Source organism: Lipotes vexillifer, unplaced genomic scaffold, assembly GCF_000442215.2.
Source record: "Lipotes vexillifer unplaced genomic scaffold, Lipotes_vexillifer_v1.1 scaffold1094, whole genome shotgun sequence".
In the NCBI taxonomy this organism is placed as follows: Eukaryota; Metazoa; Chordata; class Mammalia; order Artiodactyla; family Lipotidae; genus Lipotes; species Lipotes vexillifer.
Window position 1 is genome coordinate 2,162,590 of NW_006792775.1, and position 16,756 is coordinate 2,179,345.

The 16,756-nt window shown below is 52.3% G+C and overlaps 1 protein-coding gene across 1 annotated transcript in view; it reads left to right on the top strand.

Moving 5' to 3' along the window:
• Positions 1 to 16,756, top strand: part of KCNQ1 (potassium voltage-gated channel subfamily Q member 1) — a 359,111-nt gene that overhangs the window by 286,542 nt on the left and 55,813 nt on the right. The window contains exons 16-17 of the mRNA XM_007465957.1: positions 800 to 846; positions 1,714 to 1,775. Of these exons, the coding sequence (XP_007466019.1) occupies positions 800 to 846; positions 1,714 to 1,775 (109 nt within the window). The remainder of the gene's footprint in view (positions 1 to 799; positions 847 to 1,713; positions 1,776 to 16,756) is intronic.

Consider the following 16,756-nt stretch of genomic DNA (forward strand, 5'->3'; position numbering starts at 1 on the left):
GGGGTGGGGTGGGGTGGTGGATCTGAGCGGGCGGGGGAGGGGCAGGGGCTCACTCCACACATGGCCACGCCTCAGAGATCCTGGACACTTCACAGCCCAGCACACACCCTGTGAGCAGGGGCCAGGTCCAGCCCCAGGAGACACCCCCTCCAGGAGAGACCCTACCAGTTGGGAGCTGAGCACCTCAACTCCTGGTAGCCGACGTCCTCTGGCTTCTGACTTGGGGCCCACAGAGCTCATCCTCATGGAAGCAGCATGGTCCTCGGGGGCCTGCGTGGGCTCAGACCAGCTGCATCTCCACGGTGGGCTGGCCTGGGAACCGAGCTCTGTGCGACGCAGGGTGTGGCTGGGAGACGTGGCTGTCCTGACCACAGGCCAGGCCAGGGGCTCAGGCTGCCCCCACCCCTGTCGCTGACCTACTACAGGGACGTGAAGCCCACCCAGCCCAGCCACCGGGCCTTGCCCCGGAAGGGCCCACTTGCAGGCCTGCCTCTCTGGGAACATTCAGGACACTGGGCTATCCTGGGTCCCTGCTGTGCCCAGGGAGAGTGACAAAGGAGCAGCCCAACCACTGCCCTTCACCTCTGAGCGCTGCCCCCCAAAGCCCCCTTGGGAGCCTGGGCCTCTGGAACCTGGGAGGCACCTGGCTGGTTTTTGGGTGGCAGTGACAGGCGGCCTCCAGAAGGGGTGGGCAGCTTGTCTTGCTGGGCACATCAGCCCATCCACCCACCGACAGGCCAGATGTCCGTGCGGTGCCCCGGCCAAGCGTGAGCTGGTCCATTTCCCTCCCTCCCCCCAGGCTGGACCAGTCCATCGGGAAGCCCGCCCTCTTCGTCTCCGTCTCAGGTGGGTTTCTGCATCGAGACACCCTGGGCGTGGCAGCCCAGGCCGAACTCTCCTACCATCCCTCCACCCACACCTGCCTCTTCCACCATCAGGAAGTGCACGTCTGGCAAGGAAATCCAGAGAGGGGGGCAGGTAGACCCACCCTAAGCAAATTGGCTTCAAACATGGTTTACAAGTGATTTTAAGTTAGCGCAAGAACCTGCATGCGTCCTTACAAACGGCAGGCTTTTCTAGGCTATTGATGATCCAAGTGTGGAAACGTGACCAGGACCCTGGGAAGGTGGGGGCCTGGGAGTGGGGTTGGGGGGTGAGCAGCCAGCTAGAAAGTTGGGGAGCAAGGTGGGTGCCGCTCTCCAGCTCTGAGGCTTGGCCTCATGTCCTCCAGAGCGGGGCTAGGGGGTCACACCAGGAAGGGCAGGGCCAGGCCAGTTCCTGGGGGTTGCCCTAGCCCAAGTTCAAGTGGGAGGTGCAGCTCACTCAGGGACAGGGCGGCAGGGGCCGCAGGGGCGACAGGCCTCCCCGGCCAGAGCACGTGCCCCCTTGGGGCGGAATGTCACCTTTGTACAGCGGGCACCATCTCAGGCAGCCCCCGGGCAGGGTGGGTGCCTGTCCTCTGAGGCTCTCAGAGGTCACAGAACCGGAAAGAGTAGAGTGGGGACAAGCCAGCCAGCGCCCGGCCCACCCACTGCCACCCCTGAAGTTCTCACCACAGAAGAGCTTCTAAGAGACATTCCCGTAGGTTCAGGCCTTTGACCCTCACTCCCTCACCCCCATCGCCCTTCTCCCCGAGCCCAGTCGGGGTCACCGGCCCACCCCTCCCCATCTGCCAGCCCAGGCATCCCTGACTTGGGTGCTTTAACCCCACAGAGAAGAGTAAGGACCGAGGCAGCAACACGATCGGTGCCCGCCTGAACCGCGTGGAGGACAAGGTAGGCGCCCGAGCCCACGCCAGCTCTCGCGGGCCACACGGCGTCGCTGCTGGCGGGCGGCGGGCAGCGTCCTTGGGGCCCGGCCGGCGCCGTCCACAGCGGCGTTTCACTCTGCAGCTGTGTCCTGAGCGTGCAGGGCTTGGATGGTGCCCTAGGTGCCTGGGGTCTCCCTCCCTCCCTCCCTCTTTCCTTCTTTCCTTCCTTCCTTCCACCTGTGCTCGGTGTGGGCTCCCTGACGTGGGGCTCCAGCTCCTCTCCCATGTGCACTGGGCGTCGGGCCCCGCGGGAGGAGGACGCTGAAGGCCAGGCTGGTCTTAGACCTCTGACAAGTGGCATCATTATTGGCAAGTGGCACCGAGTGCCCGCAGTCCCTCCCTGGCATAGCTGAGGACCGCCCGGTGCACGCTGAGGTGGGCAGTGCTGTCCACGCTGCCTGCGGCTCCCTCAGCCCCCAGCCCTCTTGCACTCAGGGACTCAGAGGTGCCGACAGGGACACGAGGGTGCATCAAGTGGGGAGGAGGGGGTGTGGGCTCCAGGACCCTCTTCCGCAGGGTCCTGACAGCAAGGGAGGTGGGGAATGACGGCCGAGGCCCTGCTGGCTGTCCGGTGGGACGTGGACGCCGTGCTCCCTCCGCTCCAGGGCACCGGCAGCCTCAGTGGCCGGGACACCCCAGTCCTCGCCGGGCTCTGTGCCCGCGGCCCCGCCTCTCAGCTCCGGAGCCCCTTCCCAGGGCATCCTGGGAGCCTTGGAGGATCTGTGGAATGGGAGGGGGCAGCCTGCTGCCCTTTGAAGTCTCCGTGGTTTGGAGCAGGCTGTTATCTTGCCGAGCATCTCGTTCATCTACATGGACTTTATCTGAAAGCAGCCGGGGGGCTAAAAATAGAGGAATTTCGGTTGAGCAGGGAGTGCGTCCGACTCTCGGTTTCCTGGGCAACGCCTGGCTCTGGCCCGTGTCCATCTCTGCTGCAGCTGGGCAGGCGGGCAGGGGCACAGCTCCGGGTTCCTGCCCCACCCACCCTGGCCTGGGCCTGCAGGACGACCCTCTGCCCACCAGCAGTCTTCCCCAGCCTGGGCGGGTATGGGGCCACGATCCTGTACGTGGGGGAGGGCCGCTGTCCAGGTGCCCACGGGGGCCCTCACTTCGGGCCTGGCCCTCTAGGGCTGTGTGGCGCCAACACCCTGACCCCGCCGGAGGGCTGGCCCGTCTCGGTCAGCACAGGCCTCGGCGGGCCTGGTGGCTCTCCTTTGCCCAGGCAGATGGTCCAGTGGCAGATGCCCTGTCTGGCAGGAAGCGTACTGAAACTGGGAACGGTCAGCTCCCCAGGCTGAGCGGCATCAGAGGCTCTGGGGCCTGGTCTCCGCCTCTCTGGTGAGCCGTCCTTGGCTCTTACTCTTCTTGTGTGGGACCGGGGACTCGGGGCTGACACATTCCGGGAGAAGCAGCAGGTGGCCACGCCCAGTACAGCAGACCAGGCACCCGGCTGGGGGGACCGGTGGGGTGGGGCTTCCAGACGTCAACGGATGCAGAGGTAGAGCCAGGGAAAGGACCCAGGGCCCCCCACCCCCCGCCTCCTTGCCCAGCTCTGGAACAGCTCTGGCCAAGGCAGCCTTCACTGACTGGCTCCCGCCGCTGGCAGGGGTCGTGGTGGCCCATGGGCGCATGACCCGGCCCCCACCCAGCAGCCCTGGGAGCGCCCCGCTGCCCTGTCATCCAGATGCGCTCACCCCTCCTCAAGTCCCTGCCCTGGTCTGGTTCTGTCCCCTGTCCCACTGTCCTGGGCCTCTCTTACGGCTCTGCCCACTGCTCCTCGGGACAGGCCACCCCTGGAAACCTAAACCAGAGCCTGGTGTCCTCTGGGAGTGACGATGGGTAGGAGACAGGGTCCCCTGGAGCCATCTGGCAGCCGGTGGGGGTCTGAGAGCCAGGGCTCAGCCCTTGTCCAGCCAGGGTCGGTGTGGTGGGCTGAGGTGCGGCCCACGTTGGCCTTGGGGGTACAGAATTATGGGCCCACATTTCTTCAGATCTGAACAACAAAGGGAAGGGCTTTCTGGAGTCCCTGATCCCTGGGGGCAAGGTTGGGAGCAAGGCCCCTGGTGGCCTCCACCGTCAGGCTCTGCGCCCGAGACAGGGGCCGTTTCTGGGCAGCAAGGATTCCGGATGTTCCGTACACACTCAGGGAGATGGGCTCTGTGTCGCCTTCGTCCCCCTCCTGCCTCCCAGGAGCTGGTTCCGCCCAAGAGGCACAGTCATGCCCCCAGGTCTCAAGGCAGGGAGCAGGCCGTGCTCCACGCTGAATCTCTGCCCCGTGGACACGTGCTGGACCCGGGCAGAGGCTGCCGTGGGCCGGCGTCCAGCTCAGCCTGCCCAGCCCCGCCCCCGCTAGCCGATGCCCCCCTCGGGGACAGACCCTGGGAAAGGGCCCCGCCGGGCCCAGAGGGCACAGTGGCGTGTCCCAGGCCCCACGTTATCACCGCAGCCATCGGGACCATAAACAACCCCCCTCGCAATCCTGCTGACTGAGGGAAGTTGGGGGCAGGAAATCCAACAGCCGTCCAGCCCTGGGAAGCCCAGCAGGCCTGCAGTGGTGGCAGTGCCAGCCGGCCCGCCAGCCCCAGCCGGAGCCCCGGACCTCCCCCAACCCCACCGGGCTGGCCTCAGGCCGGAAGGGAGCCTGGCCCCCAACAGCTTCCTCATCTCAGCTCAGGCCCTCCGTGGTGGCGGCGGTCCCGGCCCGGCTGGCTCACTCAGCCACGGGACAAGGGGCTTGGAGAGGAGGGGGAGGGGACTTCGGGGGGCACAGCGGCTGCCCCCATCCCCGTCTTGGGAGCAGGTCATTCTGAGGGTCAGTGGCCAGGCTGTCCACTTGCAGGGAGTCACCGGGGGTGGGGGAGGCCAGCTCAGCTTGTGCAGGGGGGCCTCCGTTTCCCGGCAAGGAGTCCCCTTCTCATGTCCAGTCCAGGGGCCACATGGGCTGGAGGGGCCCCCACACTTCCTTCTCTCCGGAGTCCTGCAGCCTCGTTGCAGCTCGCACTCCTGCTCAGAGCCCCCCACCCGCCCTCAGGATGCCCCCTGGCCCTGGCCCGGGCTGGCTGTGCAGGCCTGCCTCGCTCCAGAGGCATGGGGAGCAGACACAGAATTCCCCCGCCGCAGCCTGCACCCCACTGGCCTGGGGAGCCCACTGGCCCCCTTAGTTGTGTGAGGAGAGGGCTTGAACTGCTTTGTCGCGTTGCGTTCTCTACTCTGGCAAGGACTCGTTTGCCCAAATAAAGTCTCTTTTGCCAGTGGGGAAACTGAGGCCCGGAGAGGTTGAGCGGTTGCCTAGTTAGCTGGTTAGGTAAAGAGCTGGTCCCGGCGGAAGCCACAGACAGGAGGGGAGATAAGGTGGAGAGAGACGGAAGAAAGCAGAGGAGTATTGCACAAACAGAAGGGGTCTGGTTGAGAAGAGGCCACGTAGGAACACTGAGGGCCAAGGTGAGGGCAAGGCAGCAAAGGTCCACGGGCGGCAGCAGTCAGATTCCGACACGCCAGGCCCTGGGACGGGTCCTGAGAACGCGGCCCCCAGCCCCCCGGCCCCTCCCTGTCAGGGCTGCTCCGGGGCAGGGACCCTGCGGCTCTCTGGGGACCCGATGGAGAAGTCTGCTCCCACCTTCCTCCCCCAGTGTGTATTCTTAGCTCCGTCCCCAGGACCTGCTGCACTGTTTACACTGAGCCCTGTTTATTTTGCAAGCTCAGCTCACACTGCTTTTGCTGATATGAGGAACACAGTGGGCTGGGAGGATTTCTTTCTTCTCTGTTTTTGCCGGAAATGTTCATGGCTCAGAGCCGGACACAGGGAGTCCTGGGTTTCCAGGCCCCAGTTCAGAGACTGTGGGTGGGAAGGGCCCCCCCAGCCCCCCGACATTCCTTCCACTGCCCCCCGGCCTAGAACCCTGGCCAGGCACACCTTTCTGCCTGACAAGAATGCCCCCCAGGCTGGGCTCCCCAGCCCCTGCCCTGGACCAGGTAGGCCCGGTCACCCAGGACCTGGCGTCTGCCCCAGACCCCCATCCTCCTGCTCTGTCCCCCTCCCAGATTTCTCCGCCCACCAGGCCTAAAAGCAGGACCCGGAGTCCTAGTCATCCCAGCCACACCCCCTGCTCCTACCACCACCCCGAGAGCCCCTCAAAGCTGCTCACCCTTGCACGCCAGCTGCACATCGTCCCCACTGAGTTCAGGCCTTTATCATCTTGGGCTTAGATTATTTTTCCAGACATCTATGTGGCCTCTGGCCTCTCCCCACCACACACCAGTCCTTCACATTGTATAAGCTTTCTTAAACACTGCTGAAACCCTCCTGCTAAAATTTTCTTCACAGTTTTTCTGTCCACATTTGTGGGTGAGATATGTACTTACAGTGTCCTCATTGGGTTATGGTATCCAGTGTATGTGAGCCTCACAGAACGAGTTGAGAAGTGTTCCCTCTTCTTCCATATTCTAGAATATTCTGTACAGGGTGAGGATTCTCTTCCCCTGAGTGTTTGGGGAAACTTGGAGGTAAAGCCACCTAGGCCTGGTGCATTCTTTGTGGGCAGGTTTTTCATCGAGTCAATGACTCGGATGGTTATGGGACAGTTGGGGTTTTCTATCTCTTCTTGTGTCAGTTTTGATAAGTTGCATATTTTAAGAATTTGTACATTCCCTCCTAGTTTTCACATTTATTGGCATTTATTATCATTTTAGCATCTGTATCATCAGTGGTTAGGCCCCATTTTTATTGCCAACATTGTTTGTTTGTGCTTTCACTTTTTAACATTGGTCAAGCCTGCCAGCTAGTTGACGATTTTATTCATGTTTTCAACAGACTTTTGACCTAGTTGATCCTCTCTTTTGTCGGTTTTGTTTTGTTTCATTCACTTCTCTTTATTTTCCTCCTTCTATTTACTATTTACTTGGGCTTAATGTATTATTCTTTCTTTAACTTCTTAGGTTGGATAATTATGAATTCTAAAACTTTCTAGATTTCTAAGGTGTGCATTTAAGACTATACTTTTATTTTTCTCTAAATACCACTCAAACTTCACCCCCCAGGTTTTGATATATAGCATTTAATTTTAATGTTCATTCACGCAAAGATTTTTCTAGTCTCCATTATGACCTCTTGTTTATCCCAGGAGCTATTTTGGAATAGGATTTTTGTCATTGTTATGATTGTTATTTCTCTGTCGTCAAAGAAAGTGATCTGTAGGGTATCAATCATTTTTTTTTTTAATTTGTTTATTTATTTACTTTTGGCTGCGTTGGGTCTTCGTTGCCGCGCGGGCTTTCTCTAGTTGCAGCGAGCGAGGGCTGCTCTTCGTTGCGGTGCACGGGCTTCTCATTGCGGTGGCTCCTCTTGTTGCAGAGCACGGGCTGTAGGCGCACGGGCTTCAGTAGTTGTGGCACATGGGGTCCAGTAGTTGTGGCTCGCAGGCTCTAGAGCACAGGCTCAGTAGTTGTGGTGCACCGGCTTCGTTGCTCCGTGGCATGTGGGATCTTCCCAGACCAGGGTGGATGCTTAACCACTGTGCCACCAGGGAAGTCCTGTAGGGTGTCAGTCTCTTGCGACATTTTGAAATATGTTTTACAGGTACAACATGTCATCAACTTTTGTAAATGTAGCTTCTGTGTTTGAATACCATGTGTATTCTGAAGTTGCTGGGTGCAGTGTTATACGTGTGTTCATTAGAACGAGGTTGTTAATTGTTTGGTTGAGATCTGTATCCTCACTGGAATGTTTTTATCTTACTTGATCATTACTGAGAAATGTGTTGAAGTGCCAACAATTGTGGAGAATTTTTCTAGTTTTCTTTATATTTCTGTCAATTTTCGCTTAATGTATTTTTAGATCTTATGATCAGATACATATAATAGCCAATTTTTTATATATTCACTGCTGGAGTCAATGTTTTCTAATTCCATAACACCCGCTTTCTCTCAAGTAGTGTTCTTTTTTTCCCTTAAAGTCTATTATCATTGTTATACAAACCTAATTTTGTTTGTAACCTTTTTTTTTTTAAGCTTTCTTTTGAGGTATAATTTACATGCCATAAAATTCACCCAATGTAAAGGTAGGCAACACATTTTAGTAAATTTCTAGTTTGATGTGCAACCATCATCAAAGCTAAGTTTTAGGTCATTTTTCAACACCCCCAAATTCCCTCCATTCCATTTGCAATCATTCCCAGCTCCCACCGCCAGCCACACTCAATCACTGACCTGCTTTCTGTCTCTGTATCCTTAAATTTCTATAAGGCTAGAAATTTGCCTTTTCTGGATGCTTCATATAAATGGAATCAGACAACTTGTGGTGTTTTGTGTTTAGTTTTTCTCACATAATGTAACATTCTTGAGGGTCATCTGTGCTGCATCATGTATTTCTTTTCTTTTTAACACTGAATAGTATTCTGTTGCATGGATCAACCACATTTTGTTTATCCATTTGCCAGTTGATAGACGTTTGGATTGTTTCCAGTTTGGGGCTATTATGGTCAATGCTGCTGTGAACTTTTATCTACAAGTCTGTGTATGGACATATGTTTTCATTTCTCTTGGTCAGGTTCCTAAGAGGGGAATTGATGGGTCATATGGTAAGTTTCTGTTTAACTTTCTAAAAAACTTCTAAACTGTTTTCCAAAGGGTCTGTACCATTTTGATTTCCCACCAGTAATATACAAAGGTTCCACTCTCTCTATATCCTTGCAAATACATGGTATGGTTGGCCTTTTTTCTTTTCGCCATTCTAGTTGTGGGTTTGATTTGCATTTCCTTAATCACTAATGATGTTGAGCAACTTTTCATGTGCTTATTAGCCATTCATAGTCTTCTTTGGGGAAATGTTTATTCAACTCTCTTGCCTATTTTCTAATTAAGTAGTTCTGTTATTGAGTTGTAAGAGTTGTTTATATGTTCTGGATACAAGTCCTTTATCAGATATATGACTTGCAAGTATTTTCTCCCATTCTGTGGCTGTCTTTTCATGTTCTTAATCATGTCTTTTAAAACACAGAAGTTTTAAATTGTAAAAAGTCCAACTTATCTTTTCTTGTATGACTCATGCTTTTGAGGTTACATCTAAGACCTGTTTGCCTAATCCAGGGACATGAACATTTCCTTCTATTTTTTTCTTATAGAAGTTTTTAGACTCAACTCTTACGTTTAGGTCTATGATTTATTTTGAGTTAATTTTGGGGTGTGGTGTGAGGAAAAGTTTGGGTTTTTTTTTTTTGTTTTGGTTTGGTTTTTGGCTTTTGTTCTTTTTGCTTATGGATATCCAATTGCCTCGGCACCATTTGTTGAAAACGTTACTTTTCCCCCATTGAATTTTCATGGCAGCTTTGTCGAAAATCAATTGAACATGAGTATATGGGTTTATTTCTGGATTCTCAAGTCTGTTCTATTGGTCTATATCCCTATCCTTAAAGCCACATTACACTTTCTTGATTATTGTAGCTTTGTAATAAGTTTTGAAATCAGGTAGTGTAAGTCCTCCAATTTTCTTCTTTCTCAAATCGTTTTGCACATTCTAAGTGCTATGAATTTTTATATGAATTTTAGAATCAGCTTGCCAGCTTCTACCAAAAAAAAAAAAAGAGAAGAAGCCTGCTGGGATTTTGATAGGGACTGTGTTGAATCTATAGATCCATTTGGGAGAACTTGACATCTTAACAATATTGAGTCTTCTAATTCATGAACATGGTATATCCTTCTGTTTATTTGATCTATTTTAATTTCTTCCTGTGATATTTTATAGCTTCCAGTGTACAAATCTTACATATCCTTTGTTAACGTTCCCCCTAAATAGTTTATTATTTTTGATGCTACTGTTAATGAAATTTTCTTAATTTCATTTTTGAATTGTTTGTTACTAGTATACAGAAATACGATTAAATTTTGATATTAAGCTTATAAATTGTGACTTCATTGTTATTAATTTTAGTAAATATTGTTGTTATTGTTGTTGATTCCTTAGGATTTTCTACATACAGGATCATCTCGTGTGTGAATAAAGACAGTTTTAGGTCTTGCTTCCAAGCTGGATGCCTTTAATTTCTTTTTTTTTTTTTTTTTTTTTTTTTTCCTATTACTTCTTTTCTTTTTTTTTTTTTTTTTTTTTTTTTTTTTTTGCCTAATTACACTGGCTTGACCGTCCAGTAAGATGTTGACTAAAAGTGGCTAGAGAAGGTCTTACAGGGAAAAGTATTCAGTCATTCACCATTAAATATGATGTAGATTTTCATTAGATGCTCTTTATTGGGTTGAGGATGTTTCCTTCTATTCCTGGTATGTGTTCAGAGCTCTTATCATGAAAGGATGTTAGATTTTCTCAGTTGCCCATTCTGCATCTTTTGAGATGGTCACATGCCTTTTAGTCCTTATTCTATTAATATGGTGTGATACATTAATTGATTTGAGGGTGTTAATCCAATCTTGTATTTCCCACTTGATCATGATATATGATCTCTTTTATCTGTTGTTGGATTTTGTTTGCTAAGATTTTGTTAGGAATGTTTGTATCTATATTCATAAAAGATATTGTTCTCTAGTTTTATTGTGACTTTTTTTTTCTGATTTTGGTGTCAGGTTTTTTAATTCTTGTCTTTTTAATCCTGTATACACATTTTAGGTGCCTGTTGTAAACACTGTGTGGCTAGGTTTCTAAAAATCATTTAATACATTTATACTTAATGCAATTTCCAATATCTTTGGATTGATTTTCTAGCAATGTATTTTGTGCCTTTCATTTGTACTAAATTTTTTAATGTTTACTTCGGTCCTCTTTCTTGCCTCTTGTTGGATTGATGATTATTTCTCATTCCATTTTTTCTTCTACTAGTTTTGAAGTTATATGGCCATTCTTGTAGAGGTTAACCTAGGACATTGTAAATGGTTATATAATAGAGCCATTTGCTATATTTACCCACATCTGGAATAAAATAAGGACCTTAGGACATTTGAGTTTCAATCTCTCCTGCTGACTTATATGTCTTGTTGTATACTTTAGTTCAAGCATAATTAGTAGTGTTTTATACAATCAATATGTGTTTAAATTTACCCACCTGTTTGCCTCTTTTGTCACTCGTCATTTATTTTGCATCTCAGATCTTACATCTGGGGTCACTTTTTTCTGGCTGAAGTATTCATTAGAATTTCCTTCAGTGAAAATCAAAATCCCTCTGATTTTATTTGTTTTAAGATGACTGTTTTACTGCTGTTCTTAAAAAATATTTCCACTGGGTATAAAATTCTAGACCCTAGGTTACCGTAAAGATTTTCTGTTAACACATTGAAAAGATTGTCCAACTGTACTTTGACTTCCATTGTTTCCATGGAGAACAAAGATGACAGTGAGTCATTGCTCTTTGGAAGGCAACGTATTTTTTCTCTCTGGCTACTTTTAAGCTCTTTCCTTTGACTCTAGTATTCTGCATTTTCACTATGTTGTGTTATTAGAGAGTTTCTTTTGTTCATTCTGCTTGGAATTCAGTGAGTTTCCTTAATCTGTGGTTGGTGTGTTGCATCAGTTCTGGATTGCACTCAGCCACTATCTCTTCATACTTTGCTTTAGTTCATTATCTCTTCTGTAACTTTCATTAGACATTTGGTAGACCATCTCAATCCCCTCTATGTCTCTTAGTGCACCTCTCTCTCTCTCTCTCTCTCTCTCTCTCTCTCTCTCCCTCCCTCTCCCCCTCTCTCTCCCTTCCTTTTAAAAAAGTCACTTTGTTTCTCTGTACTGGGTTCTGGATAATGTCTTCTGATCCATCTTCCAATTCACTAGTTATTTCTTCAACTGTTTCTAATCTGCTGTTAAACCTATCCAAAGAATTTTTAATTTCAGTGATTATTTTCCTATTTATGGAAATTCTATTTGGTTTTTATGCATACTTGATAGATCATTTTTATATATAGTATCTTTCTTTTCACTTGTATATTCAAACGTTCAAAAAATTTCTTGAAATATATTGAATATGGCTATTTTATATTTAATTTCTGGTATCTAAAGTCTTTGTGAATCGGCTTCTCTGTTTTTGTTTTTTCTCCTGGCTTTCATTCATGGTGTTTTGTTCCCTTTGAGGATTTCCTTTTTTTAATCATGAGTTCATATGTCTCAAAATGTATCTGTGGGGATTTTTCAGGTGTAATGTGAAGTTGGGGTTCTTGGGGCGATGGGGGGGGGATGTACGTTCACCTCTTCCTTTGCTATACACATGGGAGTATTACCAGCCTGGACTATAAATCCTGGGCTCAACGTTTTCAAGACCACCCAGGTGGTGTGCATTTGGGCTTCCAAGCTGAGCATGGACCAGCTTGTAGATGTGACTTCTCAGGGCAAATATTGTTCCACTCCTGTTAGCAGCAAGACAATTTTCTATATAGTCGTTTCAGGGACGAGGTTATTTCTCATTGACCTTTACACTAAACATAGAGCCCTTTGAAGGTTCCAGCTTTACGTAGGGCTCCGCTGTGACACTTCCCACCTGGGGCAGGTCTGGGCTTGGATACCTAGCTATCCATCACCTGTGAGACTGTGGAAACCGAAGCTCAAGTGTACTCAGTTCATCAAATGCCTTCAGGACACCTGTTACCTCTGTGGGCTCCACTTTCACTACACATTCAGCCTCCGACTCCTCTTACTTCCTGGCTAGCTCGTCAAGGCCAATGAGTCTCACGGTCAGACAAACTCTTGTTCACTTACAGGGGACAGAGTCAGGGTTTTGAAGGTGGGATTTTTCTGGGCAGCCTGGGTCTGATGGCTGCTGTCCCAGCTCCCTGTACTGATTCCTGACCTTCCCATGTTCCATCTCCGCATGAAACTGGGAGCTACTGGGCAGTAGTAACGTGTCTTGTTCATGCTGGTCCCTGGGGATCTTAGTGATCAGTAGGTCTTACGCTGGGACTCCAGTGGGGACTGGGTGGGGCCACCAACCCTTGGCAGGCTGGACTGAGAAGGATGCCAGCTGGTCTAGAGCTGGGAGCCTCTAGACCAGGGGCCAGCAAACTGGGGCCCACAGACCAAATCTGGCCCCTGACCTAGAGAATGTGTGACAGAGACTGTACGTGATTCCCTAATGCCTATGATATTTACTGTCTGGCCACTTACAGGAAAGTGTGCTAAGCCCCAATTCAGACCAATGTTGTCCCGTAGAAGTATAATGGGAGCCACAGATATAATTTTAAACTTTCTAATAGCCACATCAGAAAAAATAAACAGCTCAAATTCATTGTAATATGTTTTATTTAACCCAACAGATAAAGATACTATCATTTCAATATGTAATCAATACAAAAGAATGCTTAGGATGGTCAACATCCTGTCTTCAAAAGCCAGCGTGGGTTTTAGACTTAGAGCACACCTCAGTTTGGATGCTCTACTTTCTTAAGAACTGCTTGGTCTGCATTTAGACATCATAAAATTTACAGTTGAAAGGCGGATGCTCACGCCTAAAGCATTCCGGACAACCATAGCTAAAGTCTTCCGATAACTGATTTGGGGATCTGTATTTAAATTTAATTGTGAATTCGTTAAGGTGAAATCAAATTAAGATCCAGTTCCTTGGTCTCACAAGCCACATTTCCAGCGCTTTTAGCCAAGCAGGTCTGGTGGACAGGCTGTCGAAGAGGCAGCTTCAGACCGTCACGTGCTTGTGGACAGAGGCGAGAGTGGTCCCCGAGCATCTGACCCGGCCAGGACCAGGGAGGTGCTGGGTGAACACCAAGAGGATAAGCAGATGCTGCTGCGGGGCAGACAGGGGTGGGGGTGGGGCTGGGGCTGGGGCTGGGTGGGAGGGAGCATCTTCTAGCCCCAGCATCCCCTCTGTACTTCCTTGCACCCTCCTGGGTTCCCATTCCTCAGGCTCTTCCCTGAATTCCTCCCTCGAGCCCCGCTGGGTCCATGACCCACGCCTCCCCAAGGGGCCTAAGGACCATCCACCTGGGATTCTGGCTCTTATAACCACATCTGTCTCCCACCAGCCTTGGCTCCTGGGGGGCCGTCAGGAACGGCGTTCCCTGCGTGAGGCTCTGTTTCCAGGCTGCCCCGGACTCCGTGGCACACCTCTTCACCAGCTGGGGCCGGTGGCCCTGGAAAGCGGGGCGGCCTCAGATGGGCACCGATGGCCCTGCTCCCCCCACACGCCACGCCCAGACCCCCGACTTTCCTCTGCCCACCCCCAACACGTCTCTCTTTGCTGGTGAGCTGCTCTTGAGTGGCACGGCCGTAAATAGGCGAAGGCGTGGGGCTCCGCCTGATCAAAGGGCCCCCTTCAGAAGCCGTCATTAGCTGCTATTCTGGGAACTGGTTATTTTAAGGTTAGTGTATTTTTTCTTTCCTGAGGAGCCGTCTTAGTGGATGGCAAGGTCCTGAGGTGCTGGCTCTTCAGTCAAACCACACAAGCCCTGTTTTGTCTAGGGTTTCAAAGATAAACCTATAATGAAAGCATCAGTTGACACTAAGCGCCGCCACCCCCATTCCTGGGCAGAGGTGGGAGGGCCTGCCAGGGAGTCCCCGCGCCCCTCGAGCCACAGGGAGACTTGACGGGCCCCCAGGACAGGGCTGCCATGTTCCCGGAGGGAGCCCGAGGCCAGAGCCCCACATTCTCACGGCCAGGGCAGCCCCCATAGGACTTGCCTAGAGCCTGGCTCGGGGGCCTTTTCAACAGTCGGCCCAGCTTTGGCCAAAAATCTGTGGGAAGATGCCCACCCCCACCAGTGGCCAGGGGAACGCACAGTGACGCCATGGTTTAAGAAAATGATAACACCCAGTGCTGGCACCCAGGTGGGGAAACAGGCATTCTTCCACGTTGCTGGTGGGGACGCAAATTACGTAACAGAGCTCCTGGGAAGGAATCTAGCAGCGTCTATTAACATTCAAACTACATATACCTTTTGATCTAACATCTCTGCTTCCAGGGAATGAAACCCCAGGGTCAGAGATCTATGTATCAGGACGCTTGTCACGCTCTAATTTGTGACTGAGAGACATGGGGAGCCACTTGATTGCGGCGAGGGAAGAGCTGAGTAAAGGAGATGCCTCCCAGCTGTGGGCACCACCCGGCCTGATGTCTGTCAGTGGCTCTGAAGCCACACCTTTGATGAGTCGCTAAGTCAGAAAGCTGAGATGCCGAGAACCGCTGGGGTTGTCTGGGCGGTAGACAGCCCATGTGCGGCTGTGAGATGCTCCGTCCTCGTTTGTCCGAGGTCAAGGTGGCCCTTGTAGCCAGTGTGCGTGTTCCAAGGTAGTTCAGGTAGAGATGTCGCACCCCATCCAGCTGCCTGCTCTGGCCTCGGTCCTCTGTCAGCTGGGGCTGCTCTCCCACCAGGATGACTAGCCCCCAAACTCAATATCCTGCGAGCCCTACACCCAAGGCCCCCTCCCCAGGGCTCTGGGTTCACTCAGCACCCAAGCCCCCGTCACTAGTCGGAGCCTCCTTCCCCACAGGCTCTCTCTGTGCCAAGATGGGGGACACGGTCCATCGGCTCCAGGCCCCTTCCAGGCCCGAGGACCAGCCCCAAGCTCTTAACTGCTCCATCCTGGAAGCGACACACACATCACTTCTGCTCCAACCCCACCCAGAGGAATGTGGGGAATGTGTTCCCGGCAGGACCCTCTTGAGTCGTCCGTCTGTGTGACGGGACGTCCGTCTGTCCACCCACGTTCATCCAGAGGCGGCAGACACACCTGTGACTCGGGCCTGCCCACCTGCCCCTGCCCACACACTACTCACCTCAACAGCCCTCCCCATGGCCCGCGGCTCAGCCCTCTGAGCCCAGCAGGACCCTGAGAACAGCCCGGCGGCACCCAAGGGGCCCACCTGCGAGGCTTGGTTTTGTGGGCCAAGCCCCCACCAGGGTTAAGAAGCACCCAGGGAGAGAGGCACGGGAGGCAAGCTCACATCTGGCCATCTGACCCGCCGCACAGATGGGCACCCGGCCGTCGGCACTGGACGCGTTTGCACAAAAGGGATGAACGGGGCGATGGGAGGGAAGTGTGATCAGCTGTAGGGTCTGAGCCGCCGTCCGATCCCCCCTCCCTCCACCGGTTCCCCAAGGTCCAGGTGACCGACTGGGCTGGAGCCGGATTCCCCCTCTGAGGAGCTCAGGAGCCCCTCACTGAGGTCAGAGGACTGGGCCGCCCACCACATCTGTGAGTCCGAGTTTCTGCAGGAGATGCTAAAATCACACGCCTCCATTTCAGAGGCTCAGTTTCCCTGTCACCAAGGGAGGGCCTGGGTCGGGCAGGCTTGGAGGGACCTGCAGGCATCCCAGGCCTCTCCATCCCGTCAAGGGTGAGACCCTCAGGCCCCTGTGGTGTCCAAGGGGTTTGTTGCCAAGAGGCCATGGTCATGGTGGGGAGGTCAGAGCTCAGACTGGCCTAGAGCTGAACCGGCAGCTGGCACCCAGACTGATGCTCAGGGCAGCGTGCCCGGCCAGCCTGTAGTCCTGGGCCTCTCCTGACGTAGAGGCAGGAAGGCTGGCCTCATGGCTCACCTCCTCCTGGCTGTCAGGAGCCGATCCCCCCGTGGTGGTAGCCTCACCCATCGCTGGCCTCAGACGCTTGGCCTCCCAGGAAGGAACGTGAGTGCTGGCTTCCTTAGTCTGCTGTGGCTCAGAGACTAGGCGTGGGGCCTGGCATGGGGGACATTCAGCACAAAGAGTGATCGTGAAGACTGTACCCCACAAAGCAGTAGGTCCCCACCTCTGGGTGACTTGGAGGTCCGTGGAGAGGCACCCGGTACCTCCCAGGGACGCCCTTGCCGGGGGTCAGGCACGGCTCGCCAGCCTCTCTAAGCTTCAGTTTCCCGCTCCATCCAAGGCAGCGAGGAGAAAAGAGGGGAGGGTGTGTGCACTCAGGGCCACCTGCCCGGGGCCTGGTCTCCAATGGCCGCTGCGCCCACACCCGACGCCTGAGGACCTGGAGCCCACCTGAGAGTTGCCCACAGCAAGGCCAGACAGGGGCCCCTG